Source organism: Neoarius graeffei, chromosome 3, assembly GCF_027579695.1.
Source record: "Neoarius graeffei isolate fNeoGra1 chromosome 3, fNeoGra1.pri, whole genome shotgun sequence".
NCBI classification, from domain to species: Eukaryota; Metazoa; Chordata; class Actinopteri; order Siluriformes; family Ariidae; genus Neoarius; species Neoarius graeffei.
The window spans coordinates 12311058-12332670 of record NC_083571.1 but is presented as its reverse complement, the minus strand read 5'-3'; the positions used below and the strand labels follow the sequence as shown (position 1 = coordinate 12332670).

At 40.0% G+C, this 21613-nt stretch overlaps 1 protein-coding gene across 1 annotated transcript; it reads right to left on the bottom strand.

Moving 5' to 3' along the window:
- Nucleotides 1-1432: 1432 nt before the first annotated feature.
- Nucleotides 1433-21315, bottom strand: LOC132882499 (nephrocan-like). Its single transcript, XM_060915614.1, has 3 exons — nucleotides 21238-21315; nucleotides 3591-4492; nucleotides 1433-2055 (listed from the first exon to the last, which is right to left on the bottom strand). The coding sequence occupies exons 1-3, from the start codon at nucleotides 21313-21315 to the stop codon at nucleotides 1653-1655; spliced, it is 1383 nt and encodes a 460-aa protein (XP_060771597.1). The 3' UTR covers nucleotides 1433-1652.
- Nucleotides 21316-21613: the final 298 nt, after the last annotated feature.

Sequence of the window (21613 nt, the reverse complement as noted above, 5' to 3'; positions counted from 1 at the left end):
CAACACTTCCTGTTTCTTCAAAAAAGAAAGAAACAATAATAATAATAATAAAAGCTTTGAATATATCGAAAATATATTTAGATCTACTATTTGTTTAATATGGTCTAACAACAATAATAATACCTTTGAATATATTAAAAATATATTTAGATCTATTATTTATTTCATATGAGCTTAACAACAACAACAACAACAATAATAATAATAATAATAATAATATAGCCTTGACTGTATCTAAAATATATTTAGAGCTACTATTTGTTTAATATGGTCTAACAACAACAACAACAACAACAGCAATAATAATAATAATAATAATAATAATAGTCTTGAATATATCTAAAATACATTTAGAGCTACTATTTGTTTAATATGGTCTAACAACAACAGCAACAATAATAATAATAATAATAATAATAATAATAATACCTTTGAATATATCTAAAATATATTTAGATCTCTTATTTATTTAATATGAGCTTAAATCAACAGCAGCAACAATAATAATAATACCTTTGAATATATCTAAAATATATTAAAATATATTTAGATTTACTATTTGTTTAATATGGTCTAACAACAACAATAATAATAATAATAATAATAATAATAATAATAATAATAATAATAAAAGCCTTGAATATATCGAAAATATATTTAGATCTACTATTTGTTTAATATGGTCTAAGAACAATAATAATAATAATAATAAATATATTTAAAATATATTTAGATCTATTATTTATTTCACATGAGCTTAAATCAACAACAACAACAACAACAATAATAATAATAATAGTCTTGAATATATCTAAAATACATTTAGACCTACTATTTGTTTAATATGGGCTTAAATAAGCAAAAACAACTACTACTACTACTACTACTACTACTAATAATAATAATAATAATAATAATAATAATAATCCGCCCCCCCCCAAAAAAAAATAGTAACGTGCTTATACAAACAACAGGTGTTTATTTTTCTCATGCATAACACTGAGAATTTAATAGTCACATAATAGTTTAAAGTAATAATGTAATGTAATTTTAAAAATAATATCACAAAAGCCTCATATTTTAATATAAAGAGCAACAATTAATTTTTTCCATAAGAATGGATGATAAATAAATGAGTAAGTAACATTAGGACCAGTAAAAAATAAAACAAAAGAAAAGAACACCAAATCGTGTATACATCAGAATGTACAAACTGATTTATTGGGTAATGTAATGTGGAATAATGAGGAGAAAACGATTTAAACAACGTTACGGTCAATAAAATGAGATCTGTGGCGCCCTCTGGTGGTTCAATCTAGTAGTAGGTGAAATCTGACGGCTGGTCAATCTGGACTCGAGATTTTAGAATTTAAACAAATAACACATTAAAATGGATTACATAGACTTTGATACATAATGAAGGAAAAAAATAATGAACTAAAAATCCCTAAACATCATTTTATCTATATACTGTATAAAAATGAACTGCAGACTGTAATTCTGATCTTTACTAAACTGGCCTGAGTTTCCCAAAAGCATCGCAGCACAAAGATCATCGTTAAATGGTAGAGCGAGCAGCACAATGAATGCTCTCTCTCCTAGTTAAGATGCTCTTAGCATTAAGAGGCTTTTGGGAAACCCACATCTTTATATTAAAAGTCATAGTCGTCATACTCCTCATTGTCTGTGTTTACTGTGTGGCTCTCTGGTAAGAACTCTCTGTTCTGCTCTTCACACGTCTCCTGGGCCATGACGTATGCTTGCCAAATGTCCAGTGAAGAAGGGACAGGTTCGGTGCAGAATTCTGCGCTCATATACACATCTCGAGCAAGAAGTGCTCTTTTGACTTTGAGAAGCTCACATGTGCAGTTCCACAGGTTTCCCTCCAGGTACAGAGTCCTGAGTCTGGGCAGCAGGTTCATGGCAGGCAGCGAGGAGAGCTTGTTGTTGCGCAGATTCAGCACTTGAAGGCGCTTGAGGGGCTTCAGGGTGTGCTCCTGAATCGTGACGATGCTGTTACCTTTCAGATCCAGGCGCACTAGTGATTCAGGGAGCCTATAGAGGGCACAGAGGTCAGCAGAACAGTCAGTGATCGATGGTGGATTCTGGAAAGATGTCCAGTGTCATGCCTGGTTCAGTGTTTAATCTTACCTGGATCCTGAGAGCTGCTGCTGTAATCATAAGCTGTACTGTGCTCAATCTGTGTTCAAAGAGTCTTATGGCTTTGTTTTGATAGGAGAATGAAGCCATAGGGCTCTTCTGTTAGGAGAGTTACCACTTACTTTGAGTAAATTTACCCAGGTTTGTCACTAAACCATGGATGGTACTTGGAATACCCCCCTGTACACTGTATAATGTATAACCACACTATCTGCTATGACTAAACCAATAATGAATGACATGTATGCTGTCCCTTCTCTTTCCTTTGCTCTCATCTACAAATTACCAAGCTATCAACCCCATTAAAAAAACTATAAAATGGTATTTTAAATGTATAATATGGAGGAACTGCCTTAAATATGGAACTATATTATGCCACAGGTTATTACATCAGTAGGCAAGCTAAATGGCATTACATTACATTATATTACATTAATGCCATTTATCAGACGCTCTTATCCAGAGCAACCTACAACGAACCCAGAGCAGCCTGGGGAGCAGTTGAGGGTTAGGTGCCTTGCTCAAGGGCAATTCAGCCATTCCTGCTGGTCCAGGAAATCAAACTAGTAACCTTTTGACAAGAAGTCATTTTTGGTTTAAATGTAGCTTTGGTTCACAGGAATTCTGTTTAAACCAAATTTGCAGTATTTATTCCCTCAACTTTTCCTGTTATGGGTCACGAGGAAGCTTCATCCCAACTGACATTTGGTGAGAGGCAGGGGTCATCCTGGACAGGTAGCCAATCTACTGTAGAGATAACACAAAGATAACCACACTCACATTCACACCTACACTCTCAAAAAATAAAGTACATTACCTTTACAACGGCTTGTCACTGGATCAATACCCTCTAAGGTACTTATTTGTACCCTTTATATACTGCTTGGGACCGCATATGTACCTTTTTGTCCCTAAAAAGGTACACGTGATGTACTCTATAATGAGCCCTAGGGGGTACATTACTGTAGACTGTACCTTGGGGGACAGAAATGGACTCCTACTGTATACCCCTATTTCTGACAGCATATGGGCAAGTTAGAGTAGCTAGTTGACCCACATGTCTTTGGATTGCGGGAGGAAACTGGAGCACCCAGAGGAAACCCATGCAGGCATGAGGAGAACATGCAAACTCCACACAGAAAAGCTCCAGTCAACCAGCAGGTTTGAACCCAGAACCTTCTTGCTGTGAGGCAACAATACTAACCACTGCATCATTGTGCTGCCCAAAACTGGACATAACTAATGTATGCACAATATCCCAAACTGAACCTTCAGCAGCCCAATTTAGTGGCATCTAGGTACACTGCCTCAAGGTTCTGGATTCCTACCTGAGCTGTAAAAAACACTTTAGCCATTTTACATACTTTAAAAGTGATTTAAAATATGCTTCTTCTCACTTTTGGTCAGTGCAGATAATGAAATGAACTAACCCATGTGGGATGGTGGAGAGGAGGTTCTGCTCCAGAGCCAGGTTGATGAGGTGAACACAGTCCCTCAGAGCGTTTGGTTCAAACTGTCGGATGGTGTTGTTTTCCAGAAAGAGATGTTTCAGGTGCGTCAGACCAGACAGCTGCTGATGGGTCACATCCTGTATCTGGTTCTGCCTACAGTCCACCTTCTCAAGTTTAGTCGACAGCCTGCTAGGCAGCATTCGCAGCTGGTTCCCTGCCAACTCCAACACAGTGAGATTGGGCAGCCGAAGGTTGCTGTCTACAGACACCAGTTTGTTATAGCAGGCAGACAGAGTCGTAAGGTCACGCAGCTGGGCCAGACCACGGCTCTTTAATGATCTGATCTGATTTCTGTCCAGGTTCAGGTGACTCAGGGCTTGTGGGAGGTTGTGAGGAACTTTGGTCAGAAGGTTTGAGGACAAGTCTAAAGTCTTTAGAAGTTGCACTGATGAAAAGAAAGCTGATGGGAGTGATGAGATCTTATTATTTGACAAACTAAACCAATTCAGCACTGGCAGCCTGAGAATTCCCTGGACAGTCTCAATTTTATTACCATCCAGATAGAGAGATTCCAGCTGTAGCAGTGCTGAGAGGGTGCTTGAGCGCACCGTGGTAATCAGGTTATTCTGCAGATTTAGCACACGAAGTCTCCTCAGGCCATGCAGAGCAGACTCCTGCAGCGTTTGTATCCAGTTGTGCCCCATGTGGAGGATCTCAAGGCTGGAGGGAAGGCCGCGAGGGATGTGGTGCAGCTTGTTCTTCTGGAGATCCAAAGATTTTAAATGCTTCTGAGCTTTGAATGTGTTGGCGTCGACCTGCTCCACTCCACATGATGACAGGATGACTTCCTCAAGACCTGTCAAGCCAGACAATTCTCTACCCTAGGGGAAAAAAACAAGTTTTAAAGGAGGAGTTTGTAATTTGCAATTGAAAACACTTATAAACCTTCCTCTTACCTCCAACTGACCACATTTCTCTTAAAACTACATTTTACATTATAGGCATTTAGCAGACGCTCTTATCGAGCACGACGTACAATGTACCCAGAGCAGCTTGGGGTTAAGTGTCAAGGGCACTTTAGCCATTCCTGCTGATCCAGGGAATCAAACTAGCAACCTTTTGGTCCTAAAGCTGCTTCTTGAACCATTAGGCCATGACTTCCCCTTTTGCATCATGAACTCCCTTTCAGGAAAAATTAAGTACTGTTCCGGCTGGAGGCAGACCCAAATTCAGGGCCAGAAAAAATGCAAACAGAGACTCAAAACTAACATCGGATCTGAAATAGCTTCTCACACGTTCATTATCTGTTAACTCTGTATGTATCAGTGGCGGCTGGTAGTCTTTCAAACAGGGGAGGCTGGTCGGTTACGATATTTCCAGATTTTAAAAGAAAAAAGAAAAAACACATCAATTTTGCCCATACTCTTGCCTCTGATCTGGCTGATTGTTGGCAGGGTCACAAACTGTGAAATAGCAGGTTCTTTTGGCCCATTAGCCTACAGCCTACTGGTGGTATTGGGGGGGGGGTATATTTTAACATTTTATATTTTAAAATTGTGGCATGTTGTTTAAAAATTGATCATTATTGAAAGCAGCACTTTGTCAGTAACCTCAGCAGTAACAGCAGAGTGTTCTGGAATAGGCACAAGCACTGACCTTGGGGAGCCAAACATAGAGCTGGGTGCCACACATTTCATTCAATGACACTTTCCCTATATTTTATTTATTTTGACTGAGAAATGTTTTATTGACAATTCTGATAACCCTTCACTTTTAATCCAGGTTTGTAGTGTGAAATGTTCTCGGCTGTGTTTTTGTTTAAAAATGTTTTCCAAATTGTAGCTGTGTTTAATTCATATCCAGAAAAATATATATTCCAATATAATATACTCAGCATAAACATTTTAAATAGATTCTATATTTTTGGTCCATCCATGACATGTTACTAAAGTAGCCTATTTACTGTTGTTGATGTGGGTCACGTATTATTCCCTACCTTTTTCACCAAGTCAATTTGAGGCGTTGGTCTACCCTGCTCTTTAATTTTAATTTTTTCCTCGAAAGGAAGACTGGCAAATGGCTTCGCCAAAATTAAATCAGCAATGCTCGGCATCCATGCGCAGCTTTCTTGCTAGCTGACTAGCAAGTTCAAGTACAGTCACTCAAATAAACGAAATTTCTGGAACTAAGATAGCAAACTTGACAACACTATATTTACACTTTATTTACAATGAAAATATATCTCATCTCATTATCTCTAGTCGCTTTATCCTGTTCTACAGGGTCGCAGGCAAGCTGGAGCCTATCCCAGCTGACTACGGGCGAAAGGCGGGGTACAGTACACCCTGGACAAGTCGCCAGGTCATCACAGGGCTGACACATAGACACAGACAACCATTCACACTAACATTCACACCTACGGTCAATTTAGAGTCACCAGTTAACCTAACCTGCATGTCTTTGGACTGTGGGGGAAACCGGAGCACCCGGAGGAAACCCACGCGGACACGGGGAGAACATGCAAACTCCACACAGAAAGGCCCTCGCCGGCCACGGGGCTCGAACCCGGACCTTCTTGCTGTGAGGCAACAGCGCTAACCACTACACCACCGTGCCGCCCCATGAAAATATATACAAACTAAAAAAGCTGGTAGAAACCATATGTAATGAATGAAATCGAAATGTAAGCTGATCTCTTACAATACACCACAGCACTTGCGAATCCGCATGGGACTGAACTGAAATTCACCACTGCCTGTCTATATTTGAAACGAGCTGTCAATCAAAGAAAACACCCAGCCACTTTCACCAATCTCCTCGCGGAAAGCTTTGCCATGTCCCTTCCACTGTGAGGCTGGGACTCCGTGGGCAGGTGTTTTCGCAGTATTTGTCCAATAATCGTCTTGCATTTTGAGATTGAAAAGCGCATAGCTCCCAAATGCCATTGAAGTCCACTGAGGCTGGGAGTCCGTGGGCAGGCGTTTTCGCAGTATTTGTCCAATAACCGTCTTGCATTTTTTTTTCCTGGGCTTTTTTCACCTTTATAAGACAGTCTAGAGACAGGAAATGAGCAGGAGAGAGAGACGGGGAGGGATCGGGAAATGACCTCGGGTCATTGAACCCGGGTCCCCGGATTTATGGTATGGCGCCTTATCCACCTGAGCCACGATACCCCCACCTGTCAACTATTTTGATATTGAAAGTGCATAGCTCCCAAATGCCATTGAAGTGCACTGAGGCTGGGCTGCATCGTGCTGTCACGAGGGGGAAAAACTCACACACACAGGTGAACTGGGGAAAGTTATAACGGAATGATTTCGCACTGTAGTTGGGTTGAGCACATATATTTCTATGATTCTGGATCTGAAATAGCAATGTTATAAGGTCGGCTATAACATAAGCCTAGTGCAATTCATCCTACACGATGTTTGTCATTTTTAGAGGAGGCTGAGCCTCCCTCGTTGTCTTAGAGCAATCGCCCGTGGTATGTATCTATATGGGCATTAGAGTGAATTCAGACAACAGTGTGACTTGTGAGCACTCGAGAAACACAATCATGACCTACTGTTAGATAATCAAATGTTATAAATTACTTAATCACTTTTCATTGTGTTAGTTAGGGTGGAAGTAGCGTACATCGGGTAATACATTGGGGCAGCACGGTGGTGTAGTGGTTAGCACTGTTGCCGTAGCAAGAAAGTTCTGGGTTCGAGCTCAGTGGCCAACAGGTGCCTTTCTGTGTGGAGTTTGCATGTTCTCCCTGTGTCCGCGTGGGTTTCCTCCGGGTGCTCTAGTTTCCCCCACAGTCCAAAGGCATGCAGGTTAGGTTAACTGGTGGCTCTAAATTGACCGTAGGTGTGAATGTGAGCGTGACACTCACATTCTGTCACACTCACATGCTGACACCTCTGTGTGTCAGCCTTGCGATGACCTGGCGACTTGTCCAGGGTGTACCCCGCCTCTCGCCCATAGTCAGCTGGGATAGACTCCAGCTTGCCTGCAACCCTGCACAGGATAAGTGGTTACGGGTAATGGATGGATGGGTAATACATTGGATTTATAGTGCACTCTGTGTATTGAGACAATGTCACAAAATCTGATGTTGCATCCCAAATATTTAAATAATATTGGCTGGCTTTTTTTCATGGTATATCAGATATATTCCATTCAGCTAGCATGATACTGAACGAGTCAAAGATGAGTAGCTGAATGGAATCCATCCATTATCCGCAGCCACTTATCCTGTACAGGGTCACAGGCAAGCTGGAGCCTATCCCAGCTGACTATGGGCGAGAGGCAGGGTACACCCTGGACAAGTTGCCAGGTCATTGCAGGGCTGACACATAGAGACAAACAACCATTCACACTCACATTCACACCTACAGTCAATTTAGAGCCACCAATTAGCCTAACCTGCATGTCTTTAGACTGTGGGGGAAACCGGAGCACCCAGAGGAAACCCATGCAGACACAGGGAGAACATGTAAACGCCACACAGAAAGGCCCTTGTCGGCCACTGGACTCGAACCCAGGACCTTCTTGCTGTGAGGCGACAGCGCTAACCATTACACCACTGTGCTGCCACTAAATGGAATATATCTGATATACCATGAAAAAAGCCAACCAATATTATTATTATTAGTAGTAGTAGTATTATACTACAACCCCGATTCCAAAAAAGTTGGGACAAAGTACAAATAGTAAATAAAAACAGAATGCAATAATTTACAAATTTCAAAACTGATATTGTATTCACAATAGAACATAGACAACATATCAAATGTCGAAAGTGAGACATTTTGAAATTTCATGCCAAATATTGGCTCATTTGAAATTTCATGACAGCAACACATCTCAAAAAAGTTGGGACAGGGGCAATAAGAGGCTGGAAAAGTTAAAGGTACAAAAAAGGAACAGCTGGAGGACCAAATTGCAACTCATTAGGTCAATTGGCAATAGGTCATTAACATGACTGGGTATAAAAAGAGCATCTTGGAGTGGCAGCGGCTCTCAGAAGTAAAGATGGGAAGAGGATCACCAATCCCCCTAATTCTGCGCCGACAAATAGTGGAGCAATATCAGAAAGGAGTTCGACAGTGTAAAATTGCAAAGAGTTTGAACATATCATCATCTACAGTGCATAATATCATCAAAAGATTCAGAGAACCTGGAAGAATCTCTGTGCGTAAGGGTCAAGGCCGGAAAACCATACTGGGTGCCCGTGATCTTCGGGCCCTTAGACGGCACTGCATCACATACAGGCATGCTTCTGTATTGAAAATCACAAAAAGGGCTCAGGAATATTTCCAGAGAACATTATCTGTGAACACAATTCACTGTGCCATCCGCCGTTGCCGGCTAAAACTCTATAGTTCAAAGAAGAAGCCGTATCTAAACATGATCCAGAAGCGCAGACGTCTTCTCTGGGCCAAGGCTCATTTAAAATGGACTGTGGCAAAGTGGAAAACTGTTCTGTGGTCGGACAAATCAAAATTTGAAGTTCTTTATGGAAATCAGGGACGCCGTGTCATTCGGACTAAAGAGGAGAAGGACGACCCAAGTTGTTATCAGCGCTCAGTTCAGAAGCCTGCATCTCTGATGGTATGGGGTTGCATTAGTGCGTGTGGCATGGGCAGCTTACACATCTGGAAAGACACCATCAATGCTGAAAGGTATATCCAGGTTCTAGAGCAACATATGCTCCCATCCAGACGACACCTCTTTCAGGGAAGACCTTGCATTTTCCAACATGACAATGCCAAACCACATACTGCATCAATTACAGCATCATGGCTGCGTAGAAGAAGGGTCCGGGTACTGAACTGGCCAGCCTGCAGTCCAGATCTTTCACCCATAGAAAACATTTGGCGCATCATAAAACGGAAGATACGACAAAAAAGACCTAAGACAGTTGAGCAACTAGAATCCTACATTAGACAAGAATGGGTTAACATTCCTATCCCTAAACTTGAGCAACTTGTCTCCTCAGTCCCCAGACGTTTACAGACTGTTGTAAAGAGAAAAGGGGATGTCTCACAGTGGTAAACATGGCCTTGTCCCAACTTTTTTGAGATGTGTTGTTGTCAAGAAATTTAAAATCTCCTAATTTTTCTCTTTAAATGATACATTTTCTCAGTTTAAACATTTGATATGTCATCTATGTTTTATTCTGAATAAATATGGAATTTTGAAACTTCCACATCATTGCATTCCGTTTTTATTTACAATTTGTACTTTGTCCCAACTTTTTTGGAATCGGGGTTGTACATACACATTCCTTTCAGGTGTTCAACATGTCTTTCTCTTTCAAAATTCTCTCAAAATCTTCCGTATTTAATGAAGCAAACCTGGTGGTCATATTTGTTTACAAATTGTCACAGTCGTTCGCTAGTGTGGAAGTTTTTCGTCTCTGACGTGTGACGTCATGCTGTCTTACATAATACACGTAGGATAAGCGATAGGCTAACAAACCAAATAAATAAACCCCCTAGAAGGGAATAAAATGCATGTTTTTATTCCATCGAAAAAGTGTCCTGTATGTATAACAATACACTTTATTATGAATAGAGAACAAATTGAGACAGACAAAGCTCAAGAAACTAGCAAGATCTATCACATGGCAATGTTGCTAATCATATGTCTTGCAATGAAGGTACAATCTTAAAAGTGGTTCCTGAAAGATTTCTTAGATGGATAATGGTTCTAGTTTTCTAAATGGGTTCTCCTTGTTATAGAGTTTCAGAAGGATGAACCCTTCTTGATTTGTATAAGTTATTAACTGTAGCCTTAAAATGACAGGATTCGAACGGAGGAAGAAAAATTTTTCAGTGTTACAAACTGCACTTTTTGAAAAAATGCACAGGTTTTTAAGAAGACACCTGAAACAAACTCTTAGGGCAAGAAAGGGTTCTTCAGGGGTTCTTTATGGGTTGATTGGAGGATTATGTTTTTGCAACTTCCTTTTGGAACCCGCTCTGGGAACCCTCTTTGGGAACCCTCTCTGGGAACCCTCTCTGGGTAGGGTTTACCGTACATAACATCATAAAGGAACAAAATGAATAAACCTTCTTCTAAATTTTCTCAGAGAAACTATGGGTTTCCCAAGTGTCCTTTTGGTCATTAAGTTTTAGATTCTCCTCTTTGATGAACACCTCTGTTGTAGGGTTCACAAAACCTTTAAGGGATCCTTAAGAGATTTATTTTACAGTTATGGAGGTCTTTATAAAGTTTGGGAACTGAAGATCTAACCCAACTAACACATTACAAACATACTTCCATGGGACACACGCTGATTTGCTTCCCATTCAAAATGGTCTGCAAAATCCCATTGGATTTTGCATCCTGAGGAAAAGGAGGAAAATCCTTTTCCTCCTAATTTATTGATCTTTTCATTTAATCACCCAAAATAAAGAGGTGTAAAGTTTTGGAAGTTATATCACTTGGCATGCACAGATCTGTGGCAGTGTTTTTACCTCCACCAACTTTGTTGAAGCAGGTTATGTTTTCGCCTCTGTTTGTTTGTCTGTTCCCAATGTGACTCAAAAAGTAGTGAATGGATTTTGATGAAATTTGGAGGAAAGGTGAGCCATGGGCCAAGGAACAGTTGATTAGATTTTGATGCAAATCTGGACATGTATGCGGATCCAGGATCCAGATATGTATGTGGACTGAGGATTTTTTTTTACTTTTCCCAATGTAACCCCAAAAATTGTGAACGGATTTTGGTGAAATTTGGAGGAAAGATGAGCCATGGGCCAAGGAACAGTTGATTAGATTTTGATGCAAATCCGGATATGAATGTAAACATAGTAAACATCTGGATATTCTAATATGTGGCTTGGCAGAGGTACTGTATGCACTCTACATTGTCAGAAACAGGGGAACAGTAGGAGTCCATTTCTGTCTTCCAAGGTACAACCTATACTAATGAACCCCAAGGGCTCATTTTTGGGCCGCAAGGTAAATATGTGTACCTGTTTAGGGCCAAAAAGCTACATGTACAGTATGTTCCCAAGCAGTATATAAAAGGTACAAACAAGTACTTTAGAGAGTACTGCCCCAGTGACAAGCCATTGTACCCCTAAAGGTACAATAATGTACTTCATTTTCTGAGAATGTACCGAGTGCCCCTCTAGTTTCATAAGCATCGGGCTTATACTTGGAGCTCAACAACCAAGCTGCCACTATTGGGCTCTTGAGCAAATCTTTTAGCCCACAACTACAGTACTTACTTATATCCTGTCTCAACTGTAAAAAAAAAAAAAAACTCAGCCAGATGAGCTCAAAGTAAGATCACCACACTGTTAGAAATAGGAGTAGAGTAGGAGTCCATTTCTGTCCCCCAAGGTACAACCTACACTAATGTACCCCCTAGGGCTCATTATTGGACCTCAAGGTAACTATGTGTACCTTTTTAGGGCCAAAAAGCTACATATACGTTCCCAAGCGGCATATCAAGGGTACATATAAGTAGCAATGCCAGCAATGCTTGCCATGCAGGACGCGCCTATCCATTTACATAGTAAATTGCAAATTTTAGATTGCCGCGTACCAACATAAAAAGTGTGTTCAGCTTCACAAGAGTTAGGTATTTTATAGGAAAAAATCTGAATTTTCAGAATATGCACTCAGATTTGCACGATACTGATTACTTTTGACACGGCAATCTTTTCTCTGAATGTTGACAGTGAAACCGCTGGGCGTGGCCATGTTGGATTTTGGTCGAAAGCCAATGATGTGCCACCCCGTGACGTTAGACTCTAGCTTGCTTTCTACTGGTTGACACTGGCCGAAGTTGATACCAGAGGTCGAGAACAATCATGACCCCTGGTGGGCCTTTTCGTGGTAATTTTGGTCAAACTGGAAGCCGGCCAGAGACAGCGGAAGTTCTAGTCATGGTCAATAGATGTGTATCCTTCTATGTAAAACAATAAAAATATTGGATTCTGGAGGATAGAGAAAAAAAAGAGAAGGCTTAGAGATGTTAATCATATTGTTTTGAAGAAGTTGCATTTGATTAGAAACATGTACTACATAACGCTTTTGAGTGCCATCCTCTGAAAAGTAACATGTGGAACGGTGCTGCCACCTTTTGCCTTGCTGTGCCATCACATGCAATAAGGGGTGTTTGTATGCCAGTTAGGTGAGTTGTAGAGAAGAGAATACAGTCAGAGAGGACAGATTTCATACTTTAATACTTTAAAAGGAATCTATGTACACTACCGTTCAAAAGTTTGGAGTCACCCAGACAATTTTGTGTTTTCCATGAAAAGTCACACTTTTATTTACCACCATAAGTTGTAAAATGAATAGAAAATATAGTCAAGACATTTTTCTGGCCATTTTGAGCATTTAATCGACCTCACAAATGTGATGCTCCAGAAACTCAGGTGGGGTTTACATTAGACCGTATCAGCGGATCATCAGATTAACGTTTTTAAAACGATTAGTGTGCACACAGCAACACCAATACACGATTCCCGTGCACACAGCAACGCCAATACACGGATACGCTCGGCTCCGCAGGCATCCTGCGCTCCAAATCACTCCGCCCTGAACAGCGAGTGCCCTCTGAAGGGTGCGCACTCCGGCCCTGCGCAGCTCACAGAGCGCGAGAGTGAAGTGCACGAGCAGTGATTCGGGACTGAGCCGCTGTGTGTGTGATCTCAGTGCATGTTGGGCATGCGCGTCACTTACCACTTGCAAGTGGAAGGATGGCAAGCCTAAAGACAATCATAACTACACAATGGGCAGTATTTGCATCAGTATTTGCAGTATTTTCATACTTTTATACTCTTTAATGAAAGGTGATACAAGGCGGAAGTCCGCGCTGTTTTTCAGCAGTCGCGTCACATGACCAACGCCAGCGAATCAGGAAGGTGGATGTCACAGTGACGTTGTCCAATGACGACGCCAGCTAGAGCTCAGCACAGTGTATCCGCGTATTCTCAATGTTTACACAGCACCGGACCAGACACGATCTGGATTGAATACGTGGACCCTGGCGGATTCCCGTTTCCCGGCGTTTTAATGTAAACGGACAGTGCATCCGCGAAGAAAACGAGACAGATACGGTCTAATGTAAACTTGGCCTCAATCTGCTCAAAGGAAGGTCAGTTTTATAGCTTCTCTAAAGGGCTAAACTGTTTTCAGCTGTGCTAACATGATTGTACAAGGGTTTTCTAATCATCCATTAGCCTTCTGAGGCAATGAGCAAACACATTGTACCATTAGAACACTGGAGTGAGAGTTGCTGGAAATGGGCCTCTATACACCTATGGAGATATTGCACCAAAAACCAGACATTTGCAGCTAGAATAGTCATTTACCACATTAGCAATGTATAGAGTGTATTTCTGATTAGTTTAAAGTGATCTTCATTGAAAAGAACAGTGCTTTTCTTTCAAAAATAAGGACATTTCAAAGTGACCCCAAACTTTTGAACGGTAGTGTAGTTTGTTATCATCCTTAATGATCTTTAGTTGGGTTTAAATGATTCGGTATGATGGCCAGCAAAATACCTACAATCAACAGTCCTGGTCATGGCATTGCTCAGTTGTTGAAATTGATTTGAGTAGTTTACACCATCTCACTATGCGAATAATGCAATTAAATTTCAAAATAAATAAAAAAATACCGGAGCAAAAGGTTATTTTTAAACTCTGAGCAATTGATAGATGTTTTGGGCACAAGAATTGCTCCTGAAGGTGCTTTACTTTACTTTCTCAAGATGGATAGATATTGCTGGAAGCGGCCAAATAAAGCTGACGGGAAAAAATTAAAATTTCAAAAAATGTAAAGTTTCAAACAGCTGTAACTTCTGTTCTATTTAACCTAAGGGGGAAATAAAACCAGTTTTGAATTCAGAACTTCATACTCTTTCTTTTGATATGCTACACTCCTTGATCACAACTAGATTTAAAAATGGCCTGTCATTGCTAGTACCTTAGAGGGTACTGATCCAGTGACAAGCCGTTATACCCTTAAAGGTACAATAACGTACTTTATTTTCTGAGAGTGCAGAGATGGATTAAGCATCGACACAATGTCACCATCTCTATCGACTGTTTCTCTGTTCAGGTCTCCAAATATCTGTATTTGTAAATGGATTTAAAGTTTTAAAATACTAATCCTATGACTATAACACTGGAAAACACTGGAATAAAATACCAGCGTGATCTGTGAATTATAAACCTAACATCACTCGAGAGATGTACACAGCTCACCCAATTATGACTTTTGTTTGTACCTACCCATGATATTTTCAATCGAATTTTGTTGGTTCTTTTATATTTTCCTCCAAAATATAAAAATAAAATTAGCAGCCAAATTTTAGCCACCATAACCCTGACCAGACAATTACTAAAGATTAAGGCTGTTTATGAGAGTGGTCTTTATTTGAGATTTATATATGACCACTCGCTCATGCTTGTATGAAAGTAAAAAGCATCCGACTCGCTTGGTATCCCAGTCCTGATGCACTCCTCCCGTCTCAATCAGATGCCAAAGGAACATCTCTGGCAAACATATGGAAGAAAATAATCTGCGTACTGCACGTCCTATTCAGATCTGTATTTGTATCTGTTTAGAACGTATATTATCTGTATAGCTAGATTAGATTAGATTAGATAGTACAATGAGCTATTCTGCTTGTAATTGCAAAACTAAAGCATCTGAGTTCACTATCAACCAAATAGCACTACACAATACAAAACAAACTAATGCGAAAAAAATATTTACTATATCAACTGTTATTCTATCCACATTCACTGGATATGAGCAATCGCACACCCTGATTGGCTACTCTACGACTACACTATCAGCTCATATACCATGAGTAGAGAAAAAAATGGCGGAGCATGTTGCTGAACCAACCGAGGACAAAATAAAAACTCGACTCGAAAACAAAGCTAAAAAAAACCCACAATAAAATATGAAATAAAAGTATTTGATGGTAAGAACATATCGGGTTTTTTTATTTTTCAAGAATTATGATTATCGCATTTTTCACAAATTGCTCTTGTCGTTTCGCCGGTTTGTTTACATTCTAAGCAGAAATGATTTTGTCAGACGTTTTGTATAAAGTTTTTATTTATCGAATTTGCAAAAAATAAAAATAAAAATGCTCTGTTTCTCAAAATCCAGTGAATGTGGATAGAATAAAATAATTATTTCACTCAATCTCATCTTTACAAGCCTGATACCAGAGGTTGAGGTGCTATGCGCCTCGTCAGCTATCAGCTCATGTACGACTCAATTTCATGGAATAACTGTTAAATATACATTGCAAATGTACTGTATGTGTATGTACTGTAAGACCAATGTAATGTAAGAACGCATTCGTTAAAAAAAAAAAGGTTTGGTAAAAGATTTGGTTAAAAAAACAGTTGTTGGAATGCATTTTGTACATCAAATTTTGGACTCTGAGTGTCATGGTCCTACCTGTGGGCTTCTCTCTTCAGGTAACATCTCCACTCAGCATTACCGGCCACGCCCGCACTCACTTCCTCTTATTATCTTTCAGTGACTGTCATTGGCTGTTGCCGATCACCTGCTTTCCCCCTGTGTGCATTTAAGCTGCAGTCCTCCCAAGCTTCTGTGTCAGATCGTCTGCAACTCTCAGCCTGATAACCTGCTCTGTGTTCCTACTACTCTGACTCCTGAAAATATCCTGTTCTGTCTGCTCTCCAGCCCCGGTAACCTGATCTGCCTTCCGTTCTGTCAACTCTGCCTCTTGCCTGCCTCTTCTGTACCTTCGCCTGATCTCCAGCTCGCTCAACCCTGCTGCTCGCCTGCCTCTCCATCTGCCTGGTGTGAGTAGCCCTGCCTGAAGCCCTACTCTTCAGCCCTGGTAACCTGACCCTGCATTTCTGTCCCCTATCTTGCTACCTGATTTGTGACTCTGTGTTCCAGCCTGCTCTCTAATCCCTGCCTGCTGAGGGTCTGCTTGCTGGGAGACTGCCTGAAACCCAAGTACTGTCAACCTACAGCCACACCTCTCTGACAACGCCTGATCCCATCAGATCTCAGAAGCTAGGTAGGGTCAGGCCTGGTCAGTACTTGGATGGGAGACCTCAGATGTCACCACCAGCCCTCCCTGCCTCTCAGTTCTCTTGCCACTGGACTTCACCCACACACATTCTCCCTTTTCCCCTGTTATTAATAAACTGTGGTTTGAGCGCATTTGATCTCCTCTCCTGTTTGGTCCCTGACACTGAGCTTTGTGTTTATACTGAGAAATGTGTGCCAAGTTTTGAACTTGTGAATAATGTTTGTTAAGAATCGTAATTTAATTGAATATTCGTAAGTTCTATCTGAATAACCAATACTATGCAAAGGTCTTGGGCACAAGCAATGCAGAGAAATGCTGTAGAGCAACGGTGCCTTCAAAAATGATGAAATTTAATGTTTCTATATGAAGAAAACACTGTAAAGAAGAGGCGCAGTAAACAGTCCCCTTACAAAAAAGTTTATTCAAGTGTGCTTCTCGTATACTTCTTTTAAACTAAAAAGAGCGTATGCTTTCAGTTTACTTTTTAGTTACTTATCAGAGATATACTTATAAGCCAAGTATACTTAAGTTATACATCAGTATACTTGGCTTATACTGAAAAGTATATAGAAAAGTCTAAGTATTTTCTTTTATTGAGGTTTGCCACAATAAATGCATAAATAACAAAAGTGGCAGGAGAAGAATACAGGGCAAAGCCCCAATTAACATTCCATACAACATTCATAATCCATACTCCAGTCATGGAGACAGTTCAAGTCGCTCTGTAAAGATACGCCGGAACTTGCAGATTCAATAGGGCAATAAAGCTTGCTATCATCTGCAAAGAGGGCGAGGCTCGACCCGTACTCAAGATACCTTGGGATATCGTTAACATATATCAAAAACAGTAATGGACCCAAGATGGATCCCTGAGGGACTCCAGAAGTGACGGGCAACCACTCCGAAAATGTGCCGTCAAGAACAACCCGTTGATGCCTGTCCGTCAAGTAGCTTTCAAACCACTTTAAAAGCGACCGAGAGACACCATAACAACTAAGCTTGGACAACAGGAGGTAATGAGGGACTTTATCAAATGCCTTGGATAAGTCTAGATGTAAAACATCAACCTCCTGTCCCCCAGCTAGTAAGTCTAAGATGTGATGATAGACTTCAAGAAGCTGAGTTACAAAAGTGGCAGGAGAAGAATACAGGGCAAAGCCCCAATTAACATTCAACCCCTTAACAAAATACAAAACATTACAAAACATATTTAGAAGATTAAAAACAAGACAAACAATAAATATAAAATAATTATCAATTAACTAAGTAACAAAAATATCCAAGTTAAATAAATATAGGTCATGGTGCCCGGTATGAGTACAATCTTGAATTATAATGGCTACGAAGTAGTTTTTTGAACTCAGGAACTGACGTAGACTGCTTTATATAACTAGGGAGACTGTTCCATAATTTTATAGTTCGAGGAAAATATGAGTTAGTATTAGTTAGAGTTAAGTATATTAAACTTATACTTAAACTTTTGATCAAGATATACTTAACAAAAGTGTAATAAAGTATTAAAATATTTCTGCCTTGTGTTATTGTTTGGTTGTTTTTCTCTCCTGAGTGGGATAATTAAATTTTATTTATTTATTTATTTATTTATTTATTTGTTTGTTTGTTTGTTTGTTTGTTTGTTTTTCTTTAGAGCTTGGATGTCAATTTCAGTTGTCATTGCCATGTTTTTATACTTTGGCATTTAATACAATATTGGTTCAATTTTTGATTTTTAAAGAAAATGAATATGTTCTTAATCCTGAGTATCTGTTGTTATTTTGTGAATTCTTACCTTTATAACTTCATTGTAACTTAAGGTACAAAACAATTAAGTTGTCTACTGGTAGTGTGCATGAGGTAAGGGTTAGGGCTCGAAAACTAATAGTATACCTAGAAGGGTAATTGCAGTATACTTCAAAACTAAAAAGTGGACTAGATGTATATAATCAGTAACTAATAGTATATTTCCAGTATACTATGAAGTATGCTTTTGTAAACTAAAGAGTGGACTACAAGTATAGAACTAGCAAACTATTAATATACCAGTTTACTTGTGGTATACTTGCAGTACAAAATAAAAAATACTAGTTGTATACTCAGAGTTTACTTCTCTTAGACTTAAAGTATACTTATTATAAACTAAAAGTGGGCTAATTTAGTCCCAAGAAGTATTAGATTAGTTTACTTACAAGTATACTGTAAGTACATTGATATTAGTATACATGGTACACAAAAGTATACTTAAGGAAATATACTTTACTTAAGTATACTTAATGAAATGAAGTATACTTCTTTTTGATAAGGGTAATCAATGAAGCAAAGTTGATATTTGGTATGAGGATTCTTCGCTTTAAAAAAAATAGTAGTCTCAGGTACAATTTGTTCAGTTGTATTAAAAGGAAACAGAGGTGGACGAAGTACCCAACTTCATCACTTAAGTCAAAGTACAGATCCCACTGGTTAAATGTTACTCCGATACAATTGAAAGTTGTCCAGTCAAATTTTTACTGAAGTTAAAGTACTGAAGAACTTGCTTTTAAGAATACTTAAGTATTAAAAGTAATTTTTTTTGTCAAAACATTGTCGTATTATTGCCACAACTCTTACAAACCCTAATGCCTCTGAAGCAACCGACTGGATTTACTGACTAGCTTGTAGAATCTGTAGAATAAACACCTTTTATCACAGATTTCTACGTTCTGTTTATTTGGCAAGATTATGCTAAAACATATTTCTGAAAGGACTTCAGATAAGTCAGCATTATTCATGTTAGCGTAATTCTGTTTTTACATGCTAACTAACAGTGTCCAAGTTAACTAGCTATGTGTTAACTTGGACACATAGTTTGGGTGGCACGGTGGTGTAAGTGGTTAGCATGGTCACCTCACAGCAGGAAGGTTCTGGGTTCAAGCCCAGCGGCTGGAGTTTGCGTGTTCTCCCCGTGTCTGCGTGGGTTTCCTCCGGGTGCTCCGGTTTCCCCCACAGTTCAAAGACATGCAGTTAGGTTAATATGGGATGGGCTTGGGCTGAGGTGCCCTTGAGCGAGGCTCCTAACTGCTCCCCGAGCGCTGTTAGCATTTATCTTGGAATAAAACATTTACATACCTCAATGTGCTTCCGCAGGTTGGACGGCAAGTTTTTATAGGCTATGATATGGTTTGTTTTAGGCAAACAAAGCAAACATTCAAAATGAAATGAATCTTTAATTCTTTCAGAAAACTAAAACATGGGTTCATGGGCCATGGATGCGTGCATTCCCCAGAAGAACCGCCTCCTTCCATTCTGCCATCAATTGATTGTGTTCAATTAATGCTGCTGAGAAATCACTGAACTTGATTTTATACAGTCTATGGACGTGACCTGACCCTAGTTATTACCGATTGGTTTTTTCGCAAGTGACACTGAGAAAACCAATCTCATCTCATCTCATTATCTCTAGCCGCTTTATCCTTCTACAGGGTCGCAGGCAAGCTGGAGCCTATCCCAGCTGACTACGGGCGAAAGGCGGGGTACACCCTGGACAAGTCGCCAGGTCATCACAGGGCTGACACATAGACACAGACAACCATTCACACTCACATTCACACCTACGGTCAATTTAGAGTCACCAGTTAACCTAACCTGCATGTCTTTGGACTGTGGGGGAAACCGGAGCACCCGGAGGAAACCCACGCGGACACGGGGAGAACATGCAAACTCCACACAGAAAGGCCCTCGCCGGCCACGGGGCTCAAACCCGGACCTTCTTGCTGTGAGGCGACAGCGCTAATCACTACACCACCGTGCCGCCCCAGAAAACCAATCATGTTTTAGAAATGAAAAGAAAAAAACATCCACGTTCAAAGCCGCTTCATAGTAACGAGGACCTTGATAGAAATGTAGTGGAGTGAAAAGTATGATGTCTTTCAAATGTAGTGAAGTTAAAGTCATAAGTTTACAAAAAAAAATACTCAAGTAAAGTACAGATACTCAAAAAGTGTACTTAAGTACAGTACTCAAGTAAATGCACTTCGTTACTGTCCACCTCTGAAAGGAAATGAGCTGTAGGTTTTACTGAGCGTCTTACAGAACCAGCCACAGTTCTTCTGGACGCTTGGTCACACTTGCTTCTTAATTTTGCATAATGTTTTTTTTTTCTTTGAAAACTAAAAGTGTCTCTTATGTAATATGCTAACATACAAATATTTTTCATTTATGCTACAAAACCAAGGTTTGCACAGTACGTTCAGTAATATCAATTTCCAGAAAGACTACATTTCAGGATTTAGTTATAGTCTATTAGGACAAACCTTTCCGTATGACCTTTTAGGAAACCATTACCATGCCCCAAATCAGTTCCAGGCGATCTGGTAAACCAATACTATACTCTGTACACTGATCCCATATTGTAAATACCATTACAAAGCCACTGGTAACCAATAAAAACCAATGACAAGGTGACATTACCTTTATCTCCCTTATATGGTTATATCCTAGGTTGAGTTTCCTCACGCTTCCTGCGATGCCCGAGGGTACAGACTGCACCCTAAAACACTGCACAGATGCTGCTGGTTCACACACACATTTCTCTGGACATACCTGGCAGCACACAGAGCTAAGATTATAGAGCAGAGCGTAAAGGAGAAGGTGAAGCATCCACATCATCCATGGAGACATGACTCAGGCGACGTCAGTGCTGAAACTGCTTCCTGAGACTCCCAGGCTTAAATAGCTGATCTGCAAGTGAGAGAAGGACTCCTCTGGTTTATCGGGAACAATGGGTCAGATCATTATCTCGGTTAGAAAACACCGACAAGGAACTGGCATCTCAGTCGTAGATTGTCCTGTCTGTTTGCAGACGTGAGAAACTTGCTGATAACCTGTTTACAGCCCAATGCAATTTCCTCTGCTTTTCCTAAACGAGTTCCCTTCGTGTGGGTAACTCTAAAAGGACAATAACTCAAGACAAACTGAA

Coding starts and splice junctions, on each gene's coding strand:
- LOC132882499 (XM_060915614.1), bottom strand. CDS start 21,315: ATGTCTCCATGGATGATGTGGATGCTTCACCTTCTCCTTTACGCTCTG. Junction 4,493..21,237: donor TTAGCTCTGTGTGCTGCCAG/GTATGTCCAGAG, acceptor TTTTTCCCCTAG/GGTAGAGAATTGTCTGGCTT. Junction 2,056..3,590: donor CTCTCCACCATCCCACATGG/GTTAGTTCATTT, acceptor TGCCCTCTATAG/GCTCCCTGAATCACTAGTGC.